The sequence below is a fragment of the Cyprinodon variegatus genome, unplaced genomic scaffold (assembly GCF_000732505.1).
Source record: "Cyprinodon variegatus isolate N-32 unplaced genomic scaffold, C_variegatus-1.0 Scaffold287, whole genome shotgun sequence".
NCBI lineage: Eukaryota > Metazoa > Chordata > Actinopteri > Cyprinodontiformes > Cyprinodontidae > Cyprinodon > Cyprinodon variegatus.
This window is the reverse complement of record NW_015150740.1, coordinates 678,409-698,609: the sequence shown is the minus strand read 5'-3', so window position 1 is coordinate 698,609 and position 20,201 is coordinate 678,409. Positions and strand designations below refer to the sequence as shown.

The following is a 20,201-nucleotide window of genomic DNA, read 5'->3' as shown; positions in this document are numbered from 1 at the left end:
GAGGGAGCCAAGGGGAAAGGAACACACACACACAAGAGGGCAATAGAGGACAACAGAAAAACATGAGAACTAACATAAATCTAGAAATTACAGCAAAATAGGAATTAAACCAATAAAACTAGAAAACAAGGAGCAAAGTAAAGAACAACAGAACCAAGACCATGACATAGAAGAGATATTTCTTAATTTTTATTTTGTTAGTTTTTGGATTCACTTGGGTTCTAATTTTGGGAAATGTTGGCAAACATCATATGGAAAAGAGTCGAACTTATCTAGTAAAAGCTCATTTTCATGAACTTGTTAAAGGAGTATTACTCCTCCCTTAATTGCGGTACTCATCATTTATCCTAAAATAGATGTTTTCCCCTGGGTTTAAATTTAATTAGCACACTTACTGAAAAAAAAAAGTAACACAATCTCTACTTTGGTCTAAATTAAATATTCACACATAAATACCTAGCTTTCAGAGCTTCATACATTTCTGACGTGGATGTATTCCTGTGTCACAACATGGTCTTTGAACTATTTTCACACAGAGAGCAGATCGTTTTTATTTGAACATCAAGACTCAACAATAAGAGCTAAAGCTCTCTGCTGTCCTCCTGTATTCACTCATGCCCTTGCCTGAGGGTGCCCACTTAACCTAAACTGCCTCAGTTACATCTGGCGAAAGCAACAGCGATCATGTCAGAAGAATTAGGTTACACAGTGGTGTTAAAATGCTAAGGGTAGAACGGGGCTGTTTTTAACCCTTGCATTTCCCTGTTGACTTGTAGTTTGTCATTGAATGTGAGCAGGTGAAAGGACCGGCGAGGGGCGGCCTGCAGGTGCTTACCTATAAACAGACTGATATAAGAGATAAAGTGTGCTTTCACAACAAACACCCTGCCTCAGCCCGTTCTCCCCCACTCTGCTGTATATACAACACACAGACACACAGCAGGATGAGCCTGCCATCACTCGCATAAAACCTATAAACTCAGTCAACCAAAAATAACTCCTATTCCAACCTCCAACTCTTTCACTGTGCTGCGTCCAAAGAAATAAAAAATCTAGAAATTAGTAAAAGCTCACAAACCTTTTCAAATTAAAATAAAAATCTAATTAATTTCAATTCAGATAAACTTAATGTGTAAAAAAAAAACTGTATGATTTAAAGGGAATATTAGCAGCCAGCTAATGCCGATTAAAGTCTGAATATTCCCGTAAAAGCACAAAGCACTGATAGTTTTTAATCATGCAGATGTTTTTGAACACAATGTGCAAACACCTTAGAGAATTAGCTCTAGCTGCTAATTGATCTGGTATTTTTGGAAAAAAAATGGTTTTACCTGGTTTTAACTGCATAAAAAGAACATTTATATGCTTGACTAATTTGAAAGGCACAATAAACATAAAGCTACTTCAGATGCTTTTTCGGTCTTAAATCTTTTCAACATACAAGGAGGCATTTGAGGAAAAGAAGGGAGCAGCAGAGTGTAGGTAGAATACAGAGCTGTCTGCTTATTCAACTAGATGCATCTTGGTGTGCGGCTAACACTCTCTGAGTATCAGCTGTGTTAACATTAATCTGGCAGATGTGGAAGGGATTTTTCAAGCATGAATCTTATCAGAGGCTTTCCGTCATACTGTGTCCTGTATGTTTTGGTTGTTGTCCAACTTGAGGACACCTGATGTCAATTACTGAATTCTTTCTCCAGCGTGACATGACGTTCAGCAGAGGCTCGGTAATCAGAAAACAATTTAAATCAGGAGGACTGGGACAGAGAAACACTGGGATATTCAGCATTATGGGTCACGGTGCTTGATAGCAATAGAACAGAAAATTCAGATCTAATTTCAAGAGCTTTATCCAAAATAAAAAGAACAATTGAAAACACATTAAATAAGTAAATAGAAAGTGTTAAAGTTTCAAACAGATTCTGGCTAACCAGAGCTTAATCGGCAAGCCTTCATAGATTTATATTTCCCTTTAGGCAAATGATAATTGAATGTTTAATTTTTGTGTTTTTAGTTTACTTTTATAATTTATTTTAGTTAAGCTTAAACTTATTCTTAAATTTAGTAAAAATGACATCTGAAACTATTTGTTTCTGATTAAAGGTCAGGCAGGTTCTTGTAAAAGATAACTAAACAATGTAAAGGAGAATCCATTTTGAAATAAAAACGTTTTTACTTGCAACTAATGAATGGTGCATAAAAAATTAAGAAAATTCTCTAAGAAAACGTGAGAAACAGAATAAAGTCATAAAGAAATAAATATTTCAAGTAATTGGTTCAAAGGGTGTTTCTACAAGCAATTAAATAATGGGGTGTACTTACTTCTTTTCACACAGCTTTCCTACTTTAGTTTTTTTTTTTTTTTCATTTACTTGAGGTTAGATTTAAATCACGTTCAATCAGGGCCTTCTTATTATCCATCCATCCATTATATGACACGCTTTTCCCGAGTGGGGTTGCGAGGGGTGCTGGTGCCTATCTCTAGCAGTCAATGAGCGAGAGGCGTGGGTACACCCTGGACAGGTCGCCATTCCATCGCAGGTCCTTCTTATTAATCCTTTATAAATAAAATCCCAAAGGAAACCACTTGTCCTTACAACAGGCGTGTCAGCTATCAGGATTTTTACAGCATTTGTCCACCAGTTCATGTAAAATACACTTCAATGTCCCCATGTTTGTAGGATTATAATTTCACCTTCCTACCTTAATAAATATAAACTCTATTGTGTTATAAACCTTTTTTTATTTCCCTTTTATGCAAAGAAATTGCATGACGATTACTTACACCATTCTCAATAATCAGTAGAAAAACGCTTAATGGTATTTCATTAATCAAAAAAATGCTTTATTTGCTGAAAAACTTATTGTGTGTTTGTACGTGTCTTTTTGACAGTCTCAGTCTTTGAAGCAGGAAGGCCGTTTCCTCTTTGCCCTGATCTTTTTTTTCTATATTTCATTTTCTATAGGCTGATAAAATGGTAATTTTACTGGCAGTGAGAAGAAACATGAAATGAAAAGATTATTTTTGAATCTAAATCTGCAAGATGTCAGAATAATGTTGGACTGCACTGCATGCACATGTGGAAAATATGAAGTTAGTCCAAATTGAAATCAATAAATCTGACCTAAAAAATTGGAAACCATCAGTCAGTTAAAACTGTCTTAAAATGCAGCTGTATTACTTGTGGTTTTGGTAGTTGATCAAATAATATTTAAATAGGCTTTAGTTACACTACATTGCATTTAAGACTTAGGGATGTTAAAAACATTTTATTTGAATTTTATTCAACCTATTCAGTGACTTTAAGCCTCTCATGGGGAAAAAATATTGTATTTGAGAGCTTTGGCAAATTAATGGCATCCAACAACATCTAAAGTCAAAACAAAGCTCCTGCTTGTCCTCTCTGGATGCTGTCTCCCGAAGCAGAAGTGCAGTGTCATTGCCACGGCTGCCCGCCCGCCTATGCGTCGGCCTGACTGATCCGATGTGACAGTGTTATCGTAGGGAGGGAGCTGCACCTCGCCTCGCTCCTACCCGGGCCTGACATCACTGCAGACTGTCAGACACACATTCATATACACACAAACACACAGACAGGAGATATGGAGCGACAGCTGGGCATACACTACATTACAGAGCACAGACTGAATCCCACACTCGGACTCATCACATTCAGGGAGAATGAAGAGGCAAGTTAGATACCTAACACACACGTCTCAGCTTGTGTGTTGTTGGTGAAGCAGCTTAGAAGGAGATGTGGTTGTGTGTGTGTGTGTGTGTTGAATTAGTAGGGGTTCAAGCATGGCAGGACTAATTGGCGCAGCTGCATGGGTGTACGCTCACTAACAGACCCATGAGAGCAGAATAACCTCAGATGACTCCCGTCTCCCTTCCCTCTATGGACTTCACTCCCTCACAGCCATCTTCCTCTACAAAGCACTCCCCCTCACTTTCCTCGCTCCAACCAGGCATTGGATGAAAGAGACAGAAAACAATGACTACAGAGAATAAATGCAAAAACATCCCCTTCTTCCATCTTTTTTTTTTTCCCAGTTCAATCAGAATGGCTGCTATCGCTCTGAGAGGGAAATGATACAGAGAGGTGAAGGATCAGTCATGGTATCGCTCAACCCTTGAGCCAGACGCACCTATAACGGCTCACATGAGGGATGTAAAGAGACTGAGTCAGTTAATGAGACACAGAGGTCTGACTCTCTGTCCTCTCTCCCATAACCATGCAAACGCTTGAGGGAGTGTGGGCTAGCGTTGGAGCCGGACACTCGGTTCTACTGCCGCCAAGCAAGATGGGCACTTCTGTCTGACTCACTCCAACAGGGCTGGTTGATGTAGAGAAACCAGAAAACAACTGATGGATTTACTGAATAGTATCACAACTCAGTCATACTGATTTTAGTGTGCCTAAGACTGCACTATGAATGTTACATTCTATAGCTGGTGTCATGTAAGAATGAGTAATAACCCCTAGTAGTTTTTTTTTTTTTAGTTTAGTTCTCTAAACCCAGATCTGATAAGAGGTGGTAGTGCAACATTTAATATATTAAGCAATCCCCAGAGCCAAGGAGATGCCAGCAGATCCCCGATCTAACAGATCAACTCTGTGACCTAAGTCCACAAAAAACGTGTCAATATTCCTCCATACTGCTCGTCCAATGTATTCCAAGTGTCCTGAGTGGGTAGCATCCAGAATTTACTTGAAACAAAGTCATTTAGAATGTTTTTAGAGCATAAACAGTAGTGTATAGGATTTCCTGAAAGCGCGAGCCTGCACGTTCACGACGCTACGGAAGCCGGCAGACCAAACCAGATGAAAGTGCGCATTCAGCGTCTGCTCTGCCGATAATGCAAGCCTAGAAGAAGAAATGTGCTGTTTACCTGTGCAAAGAAAGAAACAACGAAAGAAAAATGTCTGAGGACTTCAGTGTTGAGGAAGAGCATGAGTTCTTTGCCGAGCTGAATGGGCACTTTCATCCGGTTTGGTCTGCCGCGGTTTCCATAGCGTCGTGAATGTGCAGGCTCGCGCTTTCAGGAAATCCTATACACTACTGAGTCTGCCTTTTGCTGTTTTGATGTGTTTGCCTGACCTGGCCTCAGACTCTTGCTCGCTCTGGGACACTGTGGGCGGTGCCTTCCATATTTTGTTGGCAACCCACCGGGTGGATCCTAATTTGTTCTCTGGGAGCATTCATAATCTTGCTCCATCATCTTATCATGGTCACTGACCTGTGTTTCCTTTCTGCAGTTTCCTGCCTCAGACACCCTAGCCACTGCTACTGCAGATCTGCTTCCTGTTTATTTGTTTATTTTAATACGCGTTTTGAATGATCCCACCGTTTGTCTGGCCTTGAATACTGTGTCCACCGATCTGAGTAGTGACATCCATGACATGTAGAAACTGATATTTCAAAAAGAACAAAGAAACTTTGTAGCAATGAAAACATGATTACCTTAACTAGGTGCTTGCACCAATTTATTTACTTTTTTTGCCTTTACTGTTTTACTTTTTGTTGAAGTAGAATTACAGCTAGATCAGGGTTCTGCCATCTGTAGCTCCAAAACCATGAGCTGTTCTTTGGCATAGGGTTGAGGGGGGATAGCATCCCCCTTCTTAAAACAAATTTTGAAAATCATCCCCCTTGTTAAATTACCATCCTTCCATACCTTTCCCTGTGACATTTTATGACTGAATGTGTAAAATTTCTACTATATATTAACAGTAAAGGCAATAATATTGCCCTTTTCAACATTTGGCGGGCTGTGGGCATATGAGTATCCTGAGCAAAATAAAAAAAAAGTGGCCTACCATGACTATGAAGCTGATCCCAGGGGGAAATTTGTCCTATGCATTTGTACCTAACTATGTAGGGGCAGTGATAGCCACCCAGGTCAAGGGACTGACTGCAGTTCTACTGTAAGGTGCCTTGGTCAAGGTTAATGACTGGCGTACCTGACATGTAACAACCTTACCATGCATATTGCTTTAGGTTAATAGACTATATTAATTAGGCTATGTACGCTTCAAAACAAAAATTAATAAATAAATCCTCCATCCCCGTTCTTTTATTTTTTTTTTACAGCTAGACTACTGGGTATATTAAATGATGCACTATTGCCCTGTTTTACAAGTTATCTCACTTTATTGATGTTACAATGGGCAGAGCAGACACAACAGGCTTGTTTTTAGGTGGTACTGTGTTTGGTTGACGACTGTATTTCAAACAGACTCACTGCTCTAAATTGATCACATTCATAGCCATTCAATGCCTGGTACATAAACACCCTAACACAATGTTTCATGTCATGTGGATGTAGTTTATGTAGTCGTTATTTCTAAAAGGTTTAAAACTCAGAAGCAACAATGGAAACCAGTTCAACCTCTCAGCTTCAAGTTATTCTAGCAATGACATAAGCAGCTCAATATTTAGATGGAATATGAGAAATGTCTCACAGACCTTTGCTTTATATAAATCCGCCTGCAAGCTGCTGATTCCAAACAAAAGCTATTGACTACCACACATCTTCATGCGCCTGAAATGGACATAAAAAAGTAAAAAAAAAAATACAAACAAAAAAGCAAGGCAAACATTAGGAATCCATACAGCAAACAAACAAAACTGTGAGATTTTAAAGCAACTTTGTTTTGCATGTTTTTTTCCTAAACACTGTGTCGCTTTACTGTAAACTCCCGTCTTCCGCTTGCTTTTCACTCCCTCAGCTCTTGTCTGCCTGCAGGCAGATGATACATGCAAAATTCTTAATTTCGCCTGAAATACTCAAGAAAAACTTGCCTCAGCGGATATCTCTAACACTTTGTTCACCTACTTTGATAGCTCTGACAGGAGAATAAAAAAAAGAGACGTGACAGCTGAATGTAGCATTCTGACACACACCTCACAGGAACAAAAGCTCAAAGCTGAATGAACAGGAACACTTTGAAAAGCTTTCAGCTGGGTTTTACTGTCAGTTTTTTTACTTTCTCTTAGAATTTATATTTTTTCCATCCAACAGAAGGGTCTCCTCTAATTAGGTCCCCAGCTGAGGGAAAAAAAAAAATCCACCTGAGGGTTCACCATTTAACTCAGAGCCCTGAACCGAGAGAAAATAACATCTTTAGATGAAAATAAATAGGTTAAAAGAAAGAGAATAAAATGAAGTGAAACAAAAGCACTATGATTCTGATCTGAACATTTAACATGAGCTCCAGCGTCTCATCCAGCACCACCTCTGATGCTTCACTGAACACTAGAAGCTCGACCACAGGTGTGCTCTAAGTCTGTCACCCTTTTCCACTTTCTCTGCTTCAACAGGAAATCCACCCTACAGCTGCCACTGCACCATCTTAAACAAGCCTCACCACGCATCCATCTCCTTCCTCTCTTGGTTCCTCTCAAAAATAGATACTTCAATAACCAGTCGAAAAAAAAACTAAATGTTTTTTTTCTAAGGAAATGTGTTAACCTTGACTTCTACAGGCAGACAATCAGACAACCACAGGCGACAGATGCACCCTCCCCCCATGCTTCCCTTAGAGGGGAACCGCCCAGATTCAGTTGTATCTCAGAGGCAAATTTGGCACCAAGACATCCTCTGTCTTCTCAAAACTTTAGGCAAATACGCCAAGGCAGTAAACAGTGCCTGTTTATCTTTGATATTTACTGTGTTTGTCTGAGCAATGGATAAAAACCTGCTGTGAGGGGGTGAGAGCAACCAAAAAGTTTATACTAAATGGTAGTTTTGAAATTTGGGAAACCAAAAATAATGATTAGTTAAGTGTATTTAATGCAGACCTGTTTCTGAATCATAAATAGTGAGACAAGATGACAGTTACAGATGGATGACCTTCTGTAATATATGATCAGCAGTGAACATTTTTGTTATTTTTTAAATCAATGTAGTACCCCTATTAACCCCCTTTAAATTCCCTATCCTCTCTACAGCATTGCGGTAAAACATGCAAACACATAAAAAGATTGCATAATCCAGTGGAAGTTAGTAAAAAAGTCCAATATCACTACAGTATGACATAAACAGAAACCATGGGTATTTACTGTAATGGAAATATATCTATACAAATTTGGTGAATAAAGTTATATTGAACATTTTAAGGATGTATGAAATGCTTCATTTGAGTATAACAAAATATGGTATATGCACTTTCCTTTGCAAGAGCTTAAACAAAGGAATTTAGTTTGTTGCACCTTTTTTGAAGGATGGTGGAATCTTATTTAGAGACGCAACACCTAAAAAAATATTTGAAACACTGACTGAAAGTAAATCATTTTCCAAAATGTCATTGCTTTTCCAAGTTTCTGTACCAAAATTGAGAAAACCCTAAATGACGTTAAAGACTCTGCTCTGTTCAGCATGTAATATATATATATATATATATATATATATACTGTATATATATATATATATATATATATATATTTTTTTTTTTTTAATGAAACAGAAAAACTGGAAAATTTGATAATTATGTTTTCTCTTGTTTAAAAATCAGTTGGTACGGTGGTATCTTTGGAGTTCGTCTTGTCTTTACTTTCTCTTTTTTAAGATTTAAAAGTTCTCCTGCATGTTTAAAAGAATCTTTGGCATGTTTTCCTAATGTAGGCAGAAGAATAAAACAGTCAAAAGTCCAGTTATCAGGTTGTGAGTCTACTTATTAAATTAAACAGAGAAAATGTTTTAGTGTTGGAGTTTTCACCAAAGAACATGGACCTCTAGTTTGGTGGGAAAATATTGCTGAAGGTCATAAATATAGATTACATTTCTTTTCCAATTTAGGGAACAGGCCATTCTTTGTTCTTGATCTTGTTTGAACCTTCAGATCTGTCTTTTACTTTTGCCTCGCATGAAACCCCCCCATGTTGCTAAGAAAAGCTGCGAACTGACGCCAGTCATACTGATCATGTCAAAGACACACAGAGCCTCAGAGCAGAAATATCTGAGCTGCGACAGATGTGCCCTTTGTGCAAACACGAAAAAATGTGCATGTATTTATGCATTAGCTCAGGATAATTTGTTTGTTTATACATAAATTAAAAGCCGTGAGAGTCTGTTCAGTCAAATTTAAAACAATATTAACTTAAGTTTTATCAATTAAAATACAAAATACTAATGACTTCCTAGATTCATAACAATGATGTCGTACCAGCAAAAAACATTTTCTTTTGTTCTTCTGACATTAGTGAATGTATTAACCTAAATAGACAAATTATTATTCATTCTTCATTAAGGAAAAGCACCTCGTGCCGCGGTGCAGCTCAAAGACCTGTTGAGGTTACCAATGATTCAGGTTCTGCTCTTACTTTTTCTTTCCCAATAGATTTCACCATAAATAAATTGGGATGGACCACATGTTAGTCATCTTTTCTAAAGTTTTCCTTTTGTTTTAGGGCGGAAGAAAAAAAATAATATAAAAATCACTTTGATCAATGGGGTTTTCCTTTTCTAACACTCATTCCAAGAAGCCTGTGAATAAAACTAGTAGTTATCTTGTTGAGCTACCTGAACGTCATCCAGTGATCTTAAATCTTATAGGATAAAACAATAAGGACAAAAGAAACTGAACTATTAAATAAACAGAAGAGCATCTTTCTTTTGCCATCCGTGTGTCTGTACAGTGCTTTGTTGCTCCTGAGTCACCTGATCCTTACACAGGAGCAGATGACATCCCTTTAAGGTCAAAAATATACAGAAAAATATAGCAGAGTAGCTCTGGGCTAAAATGAGGAATATCTTGATCACATATCTGATTTTCTGAAACACTCATGGCATAATTCAAGCATTGGCATCTGTACTGAGAACAGTGTTACATTCTGTTATATCCTGCTGTATTGAGTAGAATAACAGAATAAAACACAAACAAAGGGGCATGTATAATGAATAAAGCAACATTTCTTTATATAGATTATAGATTACATTTACAACTTTTATTTTTAACTATGTGAGTTCAAGTTTGTATCTCTGAGTAGTTTTATTTGTTTTTTAGATCTGAAATCAAGCAGTCTTAAAAAAAAGTTACTATTACCAGTAGTATATTTTGTAAAAGAATGAATCAGAAAGATGTTCCAAAGATTTGTGACATTAAAAGTTTATAAATATTGCTTTTTATGAGACCAAAAAATATAAAAATATGCTTTGCAAGCTTTTTACTATTATGACAGAGTGTATGAAAACATCCAATCTGCTGCATTATGTCACAGTAGAGTAATATAATCACTCTGAAATTCAGTTATTGATAAAATCTTCCCCTGCAGTACATACAAAGAGTTTTAATGTCAGAGACAAACAGGAGATTCACTGACAGTTGCCTCAAAGCGAGCAAAGCCCTGTTTTTGAAAGTAGAGGTTCAAACTCATATTTCTGCTCCTAGTTTTAACCTAAAAAGCCCAGACATTTGAATGTATAGTTTTTAAAACATTTTCCTCACAATGCAACAGGCACCCATGCATGGACACTATGTGAAAATAATTTTCTCATTACAAACGACTTTTCTTTCACATCTTAGATGATTAGATTAGTTTAGATTCAACTTTATGGTCATTACACAGGTACAGGAACAAGGCAACGAAATGCGGTTTAGGTCTAACCAGAAGTGCAATAGCAGCAAGTGCAGGATAAATAATGGTTCCATAAATACAGGACATGGGTTTCTATTGAATGAGTATAGAGATGGATACCATTATAAATAATGAATATAATATATAGATCACTAGTGTTATGAACTAAATTTACAGCTGGATATGTACTGAATATAATACAGGTATACAGGTGGATATACTGTAAAAAGGGTTTTTACAGTTATGTACAATAGCATATATACAGATGGGTTTTACTATAAAATGAATAAATAAAGTTTGGACAGAAGCTATCTTGCAGTAGAAATGCACATTTCTTTATCCAGCTGATCATTATATGTATAAATAAGCAGGTGAAATAAAAAACTGACTTGTATCTTAAACACACTTAAAGCAATTTCCATGAGAGTTCGATTATATTCCATTGTTGGACATAAACATAAATCCATGACTCTAATTCGTAATTAATATGAAATGTAAAGATTCGCATTAAAAGAGTTTGTTCCATTAGAACACTTGTTTTTAGTTTTTAATCTAAAAACTAGTGCTTCATTCTATAAATTTTTAAAGCAAACTCAAGTATTTTATCAATTATTTACATTCTCTTAGAAAAAAAGAATCATAATGCTTACATTTTTATATGCTTGAATTGGTTGTTTGCCTCACGGGTTTGTCTGTTAGATTTAATGAGACCCAGGTGATGCAATTTGCCTCCTTCGATTCCAGCTGTAAGGTGTCAAACCATAAGTCTTCCTGGAAGCAGAGATTAACCCCCCACCCCAACACATGTACTTCAAATGTCTGCCCTCATTCTGGAAGATTTTCTATCAAATCTCATCTCATCACTCATTCATAGTCCCATCTGGGTCAGCTTAAATTCCCTCATCCCTCATTCACAAATTGAGGGCTGCAATATTAATAGCCCTCGCAACAGTTTTGGTTTCTAATGGACTTTTTTGTAGTCACAGCATCTGAGCATGTCAGCCTTTAGAAATTCAGAGAGCAGGAAGACTGAAAATACTAACAGCACAATAATGATACTGCTTTTTATAGGGTATATAAAAAAAAAAAACTGTCCATCCTGATTGACAGACCAGCCAACTGGGAATCCTTCAGAACGTGATTCAGTCTAAGTCTGCTTAATAACGAAGAATGAAGCACATGCTTCTGACCTGATTTTGCAATTCATAAGAGAGCACAAAGAAAGAGTAATGGCTAATAATCTGGTCTGGCTTTACTTGGAGAGTAGGCCTGGACAATAATTTAATATCAATATATTCAATGACAGTGATATGACATTTGAACACATTTCCAGTATTGCGATACACGCTGCAGCCTGTGATTACAGCATTTGTTGCTGATTGACATTTTGGGCACAGACGATTCAAGGCGAACAGAAAGAGCCTCAGCACATTGGCTACCTGAGCGGTGACATCAACCATAGACAGGGAGCCTGTGCTTCCCACGTGTGGCTCATGTTGAATGGTGAAACAGAGTAATTCACTCTGCCCTGTGACTGCAGACAAAGGCTGCAGCTGCTGCATTAGAGTCCCTGTGCTTTGGGTTAGGAGTTAGTGACAACACATGGACAGGTCACTTTGAGTTTACGTCTTCAGTGAACAGTTAGTAAGCGAGCCTCCAAGTCTCCAACAAGACAAGAAAAAGTTGTTTGATTTGTCGTGAGTCGCTTTTTGGAAAAAAGTTGTTAGACGGGTCTGAAAAGGGGCAAACTATTGCGACAAAGTTGCTGAGTTGGCAAGAATGCAGAAGTAAAATAAAAGGTTGGGGGAATTTTTACACCTGTAGAACAACATATTTATGACGTTTATAATGTGTTTAAAAGAAATTTGGGTAAATCTCTTTACACTGTGTTTAAATAAGAGAGCGCAAGCTCGTCATCACCAGAGCTGTCCTGTGGCATTATGGATATGAAAATTCATCTTATTTTGACTGCACGGATCATTACGCTTTGATAACACTAACTCGAGTTAAGCAGGTAAATATCTTCAAATTAGAACACTATTTCTACAGTGGTTATGCAGTTTGACCAACAGTGTAATGACATAATTACATCGCAATTATATCAACTGACTTGACAAAAATAATATTCTTAAAAAAACTTAATACTTCTCTAAATTACTTAAATTATGCAGGATGAAAGTTGGTCAGAAATATTAGTCTTTTATTACATATTTTAACAAATCTTAATGCTGTCTTTCACATTGCCTCTTGTACTTTTAAATACACAGTGGGACAATAAAAGATATGTATTTTCTCTGAAACCCATAAATTCCCTCTACGTTTCAATTATCCTCTATTTCCTTGTGCCATCCCAAGTCTCCATGTTATTGCAAATGAAATATCTTTAGATTATTTAGATATTTGCAAAACATTTTGAGACGTTCACACATATATAGAACTTATGCCTCCTTTTTTAAAGCAATCGCAATTGCAAGCTTCTCGCTTTTCCACCCTTAAGTTAAATTGCAAGAAATCATCAGACACCTGCGACTGTTCAATTCTCAAAGAATTCTTTTTTTTTATTTGATAAAACAAACATTGCTGTATTTCAACCAGAAATATATAAATATATACTGGATCTAAACATTCTTTCTCCAACATCATAATAAATGCTTTATTATCAATAACGGTGACTATAAAGAGGATTGTGTCTAAAGAAAGAGGGGCTTTAATGAAGTTCCTCTTAGCTTCAGTGCGTGTGTGAAACAGAATTGAGCTTCTTATGCATTTATTGGAGAAGAGGGAAAAGCAGACAAAAGATGCATCCAGCTCCAGAGTATATTTATAGATACAGGCCTCCAAAGGCATTTTAAAGTTTAAACAAGTAATTTATTTGGAGTGTTTATTTTCTCTAACACTTCAAGGCCACTGTAAGCAAAACCCAGAGCACAGCAGGATGCAGAGATCCAAATGTCACGAATCAGAGAGAAGGCAGGTGAGAGAGAAAGAGATGGAAAAGAGTTATTGATCGTCCTGTGCCTTACCCGTATTGCCTCTGAGCCCATGTAGGAAGGACTTGGTGAACCCCAGCTGAAAGAGCTGCACAAGAAGACAAAGAGACAGACAGAGGGGACATGTTAGAGAACGGACGTCCACATGGAGAGCTGCTTTATTCCCTTCTGACTGTTTCTGTTTGTTTCTCAGATTTAAGCACGCTAATAATAATATCACAAACAGTTACAAACTCAACACTTACTGTCACACAAATTGAGTTACTCAATGTTCTCTTACAAACATCTGTGACCTTGTTGCCTCTAGACTTCATCAGGAATCAATTGAGGAAGTGTAAGAAAGGAGAAAGTTGTCCTCCTCCTCTGGGTCCCTCCTCTATAACTTGTTTTCTTCATTCCTCAAGTCATTCGTTGCTCTGTTAATCTTTGTTTCTTACAGTGCAAGTATGTCAGCATTTCTTCTTTTATTTAAACATATATTTAGGTGGGCATCTTCAGTCTTTAGGAGGACAAAGACGAGACAGACATGCTGTTATTTCTTCCCCTTAACAGTCCCATCCCCTCTTTCTCTAGGCATTGTCTGCCTCTATGAAACACAATAACAAAATACCAAGCGCTGCCATCTCCCTTCAGCCGAATACTCAGGGAGTTGTGTTGCAGTGCAGAGCTCCAGAATAAAGGCAACACAGTGAGTTGTTGTTGGCGCCACTGTTTGTCAATCACACCTACGCTTCACTGTTTTCCAGCCAATTTTTAAAGGAAAGAAGTTCTCAAGGTCAGACCTCAGAGGGAAAGCCTGCAGCATGTGTGGAGGTGGTTACCTCTGGGAAAACAAATGGCATCAAGAAGGCTGTTAGGCACACAAAGACTGAACGTTGGGTGTGGATGAGCTGAGCTATTTGGCTGAGTGATGAGCATACCTGTGGTTTACCATGTTTTATCCACTAAACCGGAAATATATATAGATTCAAATGGGTTTCCTATCATTTGCAAAGCTAAATGACAGAAAATCCATAAATAATATTTTAAGGAAACATAAAAAACAATCACAAAAAGTACTAAAACAATATGCATGGTGAAAAAATTACACATCACTTATGGTACACCACCCCTCTACTCAAGAAACAGTCGACACCACAGTGTGGGAACACTTTTCTTTAGCAGGCAAAGAAAAGCTGGTCAGATGTGACAGAAAAGGTGAAGTTAGCTAAACACAAGACAATACTGGAGGGGAAAAAAGTGTTTCAGGCTGCAAAAGACTTTAAGCTGAGTGGAGGTTCAGGTTTCAGCAGGACAACCCTAAACATACAGCAAGAACTGCAGTTGGAGGGTTTAGATAAAAGCTTAGTACTGTAGTAGAGTGACCTATTTTAATTTTAGAAATGAATCCAATAAGGAGTATGTGGTCAGACTTTTAAACCAACCTCCTCCATCTAATCTGACTGAAATTGGGATATTTTTAATAAAAGAAACTACCTATTATTTTAGTTTCTATAAAACAAAGCTGATAGAGACTTGCAGGAGTATTTGGAGCAGGTGGTGCTACTTTGTGCTGATTATTCTGCCACATTATATCCCAACAATAAAATACAAACATTAGAGCATAAGAACATTAAAAATACTTTTACAAAGCACTTTACTTTCAACTTTATTTCTATAGTCTGGTTTACATAAACTGGACATATGGATAAGTTAAACTGCCACCACTATAGTCTAGAAGCAATAATAAAACGCATAGGACTGATGTTTCAAAGCACAGAAAAGCGGATGAAAAAAGGCACTGTTAGCGATTTTCTAAAGGACAAGAAGGTGAAAATATTTATGATGCAGAAGCGGAACTTATTTTTCTACATTTCCAGTTAGATACCAGTTAGCTATTGAAACAATGCAATTTGTGTTAAGAATTTTAAGGAAAAGAGATTTTTTGTTCTCAAATAAATCCTATATATTATTTATAAAGGATTTATTTATTAAAATAAACCCTATATAAATGATATTGGAGCAGGAGAACATAGGAGATAAAACGAGGATTACAATTACTTTCCCTCTTGTTTCAGGTCTGTCCAATACCAATTCTACCCCTAGTTCCACCAATATATTGATATTTTCTTCCAAACCTTCTGAGTTATAATCTTACTTGTCTGTGAGTTGCGAGGCTTTGCACCAAGGTACGCCAAGTTCACGTTGGCCTTCCTGCCGTCAATGATGGGGTTTGGATCTTTGCATGCCCGTTCTGCTGCTGCCCTATCGACCATGGTCACCTGCAGACATATGGTTGATCAATATCAGTTTGGAAAACTCTTTAAAGAGACTCGCAGCCCTTATTATCACACCAGGATCAATACTAAATCATTAAACAAGGTACACTGACAACACAAACAGTCTCAAAATATAGTATTTTGCTTGCATCTCTTTGCAGGTATCTCCTCTGACATTTTTTTTTTTTGCATTAATATACAAGACTATTATGGTATTTGAGATTTCCTTTCACCTCTAAATAAGATCTACAGACCCTGCACTTATTTATTCTCAAACCCAACTTTGGGAACCACTATCAGATAAAATTCATAAACAAACAGCAACATGAAGACCAAGGATCGCACCATAAAGCTCATAGGTAAAGTTGCAGAGGCGCTAAAGCATGAATGAGTAATAAAACCACAAAAAAACTACAACATGGTAAATGGCCTGTACTTATGGTATATAGCACCTATTTTCAAGTCAGGAGGCTTGACCAAAGTGCATTACACTAAATTCAGTCATTCACCCATTCACGTACACACTGATGGTGGCAAGCTACATTGTAGCCACAGCTGCCCTGGGGCTTACTGACAGAAGCGGGGCTGCCGTTCACTGGCGCCACCGGGCCCTCTGACCACCATCAGTAGACAATGCCCAAGGACACAATGACAATGAAAGTGGGAGCCAGGGCTTGAACCGTCAATCCTTAGATTTCAGGGCAAACTCCTGCATCCGACGCCATAACATTTACAGAGATTAAAAACTGCCCACTGGTCAATACGTTATCTGAAAATGGTGTTACTGCAAACCTACTAAGCCATGGCAGAACAAGCCAATCTATTAAAACTGATAGACTGGGAAAGAGTGTTTATGCAAAGAAAAATCTCCTACCACTTGGGTAGGAGAAACTATTTGTTGTCCACTCTACAAATTTTACTTTAAAAGAAGATTGAATAAAAACAGCCATTGATCCAAGGCAGGCTAAAAGCATGTTTAAAATTTGACTCAAACCAATTAAGGGACAGGGCAAATATACTCTAGTCAGACGACACAAAAACTGTTGTTTCTTTTTAACTGTGAACACATCATCCCCATGGTAAAGCATGGTGGTGTCAGCAACATGAATAGGGGAGCTCCTCTCAAGTCAAGATTTGGAAGCAGGGCAGAGTTTAAAGAAAGATGGCTGAAGGCCTAGTCAAAGTCGAGAGCTAAGTCTAATTAATCTGTCAAGAAGATTTCAACAGTCATTGATACTCCTCCCAATATGACAGAGCTTGAGAAATGCCTCAAAATGAGGAGGGAGGCTTGTAGCTAGGGTTACCAACTCCTTAAAGCAACATTTATTGGCCAGGTATTGTCTTCCACCCTACCAGTATAATACATATCTTTTTGCCTATTCCTCTTTTTGTGAAATGATTTTATAATCCTTTCACTCTAACCTAAATTGAATTAGACATATCTTTTTTTAATTAATGGGACAGTTCCTGTTTACAGGAGACAGTTAGTGACTAGTGTAGCTATTACTGTAACAAATGTGGTTCTACAACGCATCAAATCATGGGGCCACACCTTTAAGCTTGTTCTTTAGTAAAACAAAAAGTATCCAAAGTCCTCACTTAATTAATCCCTGTTGGGAAACCCACTGTAACAAATAGGTTGTGGTTTGAACAATGGTAAATGGTTTGTACGCACTGGACTTTATACTTTTGGAAAATCATTTAGACTTTTCTGTGTAACTCAGAGCAACTATCCTATCATATCAGAAGAGGAATCTGTGTTTTACGCTGGATCCGGTGAGGTCAGATCTGTGGGAAGCAGGAGGACCAGACACTAGGATCTATTTGGAGGTAGTGAGGTGAAGAGAGAAAAGATGGAAGCTGGGAAAACCCTACAAGGTTAACAAACACCCACAGAACAGAACAGCTGCAATTAATATACAAGGTAAACCACAGCTGCATCCTCTGTTACGTTTAAATGGAGCAGTGAAACTAAAAACATACACATATTGGTTTTGCAGACTCCCATGCAGGGTGCAGGGACTATTAATGGATGGACTTAGCAGCTCATAGATGGAGTGCAAAACTCACAAGTCCTGCTTATGTTTGCCTCTAAAAAACCCCATAAACACCCAAACCCATCCTAGCAGAGAGAGATGGCTGCAGGGGAGGAAGTCAGATTGAAACTACAGCAGCCTTATCTTGCTCAGCCAACTGACATGTCACACCTCTAAGACCCCCCTACCCAGAAGCTGGAGCTGTTTATTACAAAGCAACGTGTGACTTAGTGCGTGTGTTTGGTGCTGCACAGCTCATTTGGGAGGACAGAGATAATTAATGACATACTTTTAAGAAATAACCTGCTCCTCATGCCTCCAGCATGTGACAAGCTGCACATTGCTCTGCCTTAAACAGAGTACCAGTGTTTGCAGCTTCTGGGGCCCCAAGAGGATCAGATAAGGAATAAATTCTTCTAAAAGTCAAGCATATGGATCACTTTTTATTGTAATTAAAATGTGAAATCTCAACTCACAAAGCCATATCCTCTGGATTTCCCCGTCTGCTTGTCCGTGATCACCACCGCCTCATCGATGTCCCCGAAAGTCTCGAAATATTTCCGAAGTGAGGCGTCGCTGGTGTGGTAAGGCAGCCCGCCGACGAAGATCTTGGTGTAAGTTGTGTCCTTGTCCATGGTGGGGGGCATTATTTCTAAAGGAACCCCGAGCAGCTGACCCAGAGACAGCGGCGAAGTCATCAATCTGGGAGGGGGAAAGCAAAACTAAAGAGTCGGACGAAAGGAAAGAAAAACAACTTTACGCGCAGCGGTCAGAGGAAGCGCCTATAATAAACGTTTTATCCGAGAGCGCGTCCATGCTTCAATATGTGAGGGGACAGGTGTCTCCAGGCCTCCCTTTCTAGAGACAACAAAGCATGCAAAGTCTTGACTCTCACAGGCGCTTTCTTTCTCTTTGCTGCTGGTCCAATAGACTCGCTGTGCGTCTGTCCCCATCTGAGCATCCCACCCTCAGCTCCACCCTGTCCCTGCTGCACGCGCACAAAGGAAACCCCCATTACAACATAACACCTGACTGTTACACACCTTTGGTGGAGAGATTTACAAAAAAAAATAGGCTCTCTCTAATCAGGGGCGTCAGCTGACCCAATACTATACAGGGGCACAATAGGGCACCCCCAAAAAAGTTTTTTGGGCAATTGTTTATTTAAAAAAAAGCATGGGCACAGTTATTACGGAAGAAGATTAGGGCCAATGAAAAAAAAAAATAAAACGGTAACTGATTTTATTTCAGTATAATATGAGATAAAAGTCAGAATTCTGACTTCAGTCTCAGAATTATTATTATTTTTTTTTTAGAATTCTGACCTAAATATCAGAATTCTGACTTTTTACTCACAATTCTGACTGAATTCTTACAGCTAACAAACATGTGAGCATCAAGCCGTAGCCATGTCTGTTTTAGAGACTAAACTAGCTCTCTTTTTTAATTACACAAGAGGATTAGGGCCACTGAAAAGAATAAAAAAGTTAACTGATTTTTAAATTTGATTTCATTATAATATGAGAAAAAAGTCAGAATTCTGGGTTAAATCTCAGAATTCTGAGATTTATTTTGTGGATACTCAGCCCCAGGTAAGGTGGCAGTATCATTTAAAAATGCTGTAACACCTCTTTAAATCTAAACTAATCCTTGAAACTGCCAGGGGTTTATTTTCCCATTAAGTTGTAAAGTACACGAGTCATGTTAAAGGGGAATGGTTTATCCTGGTGTCATGACTGACATCAGAACAGGAAATCATTTAGCAGGAGTCCATCCATCTTCTCCCACTTGGTTCTGTCAGGCCGGTGCCTATTTCCAGCAGTCTATGTGCAAGAGGTGGGGTACACCCAACGGAAACACAGAGACACACAACCATGCACACGCATACTCAAATCTAGGGATAATTTAGAGAAGCCAATTTACCTAACAGTCATGTTTTTGGAGTGTGGGAGGAAGCCGGAGTACCCGGAGAGAACCCACACATGCACGAGGGGAACATGCAAACTCCATGCAGAAAAACCCAGAGCCAGCATTCACACCAGAACCTTCTTGCTATAAGGCAACATTGCTACCCAATTTACCACCATGCAGCCCATTTAGTAGGATTGTTCAGTTTCAATCTGCTGCATGCAAATAATACTTGTTTAAATGGGTCTTTTACCAAAGACAGTGTGTGTGAGGGTTGTGAATTGAATGTCAAAGTCTAGGCTAAACTATTATAAATGTAAATCTTTTAAATTTTATATTTAAAAAACTGCAACAAGCTAAGAAGAATATTAAGCCCAAAGGTCAAATTTTTACAACCTCTGTCAGTTCTGCAGGTTTGAAGATGACAA

The 20,201-nt window shown here is 38.1% G+C and overlaps 1 protein-coding gene across 1 annotated transcript in view; it reads right to left on the bottom strand.

Annotated features, from left to right (window-relative positions):
* Positions 1-18,798, bottom strand: part of LOC107090257 (RNA-binding protein 38-like) — a 25,354-nt gene extending 6,556 nt beyond the window's left edge. The window contains exons 1-3 of the mRNA XM_015383540.1: positions 18,342-18,798; positions 15,709-15,832; positions 13,605-13,659 (exon numbers count right to left, since the gene is read on the bottom strand). Coding sequence (XP_015239026.1) covers positions 13,605-13,659; positions 15,709-15,832; positions 18,342-18,563 — 401 coding nt within the window. The 5' untranslated portion in view covers positions 18,564-18,798. The remainder of the gene's footprint in view (positions 1-13,604; positions 13,660-15,708; positions 15,833-18,341) is intronic.
* Between the last annotated feature and the right edge of the window lie 1,403 nt (positions 18,799-20,201).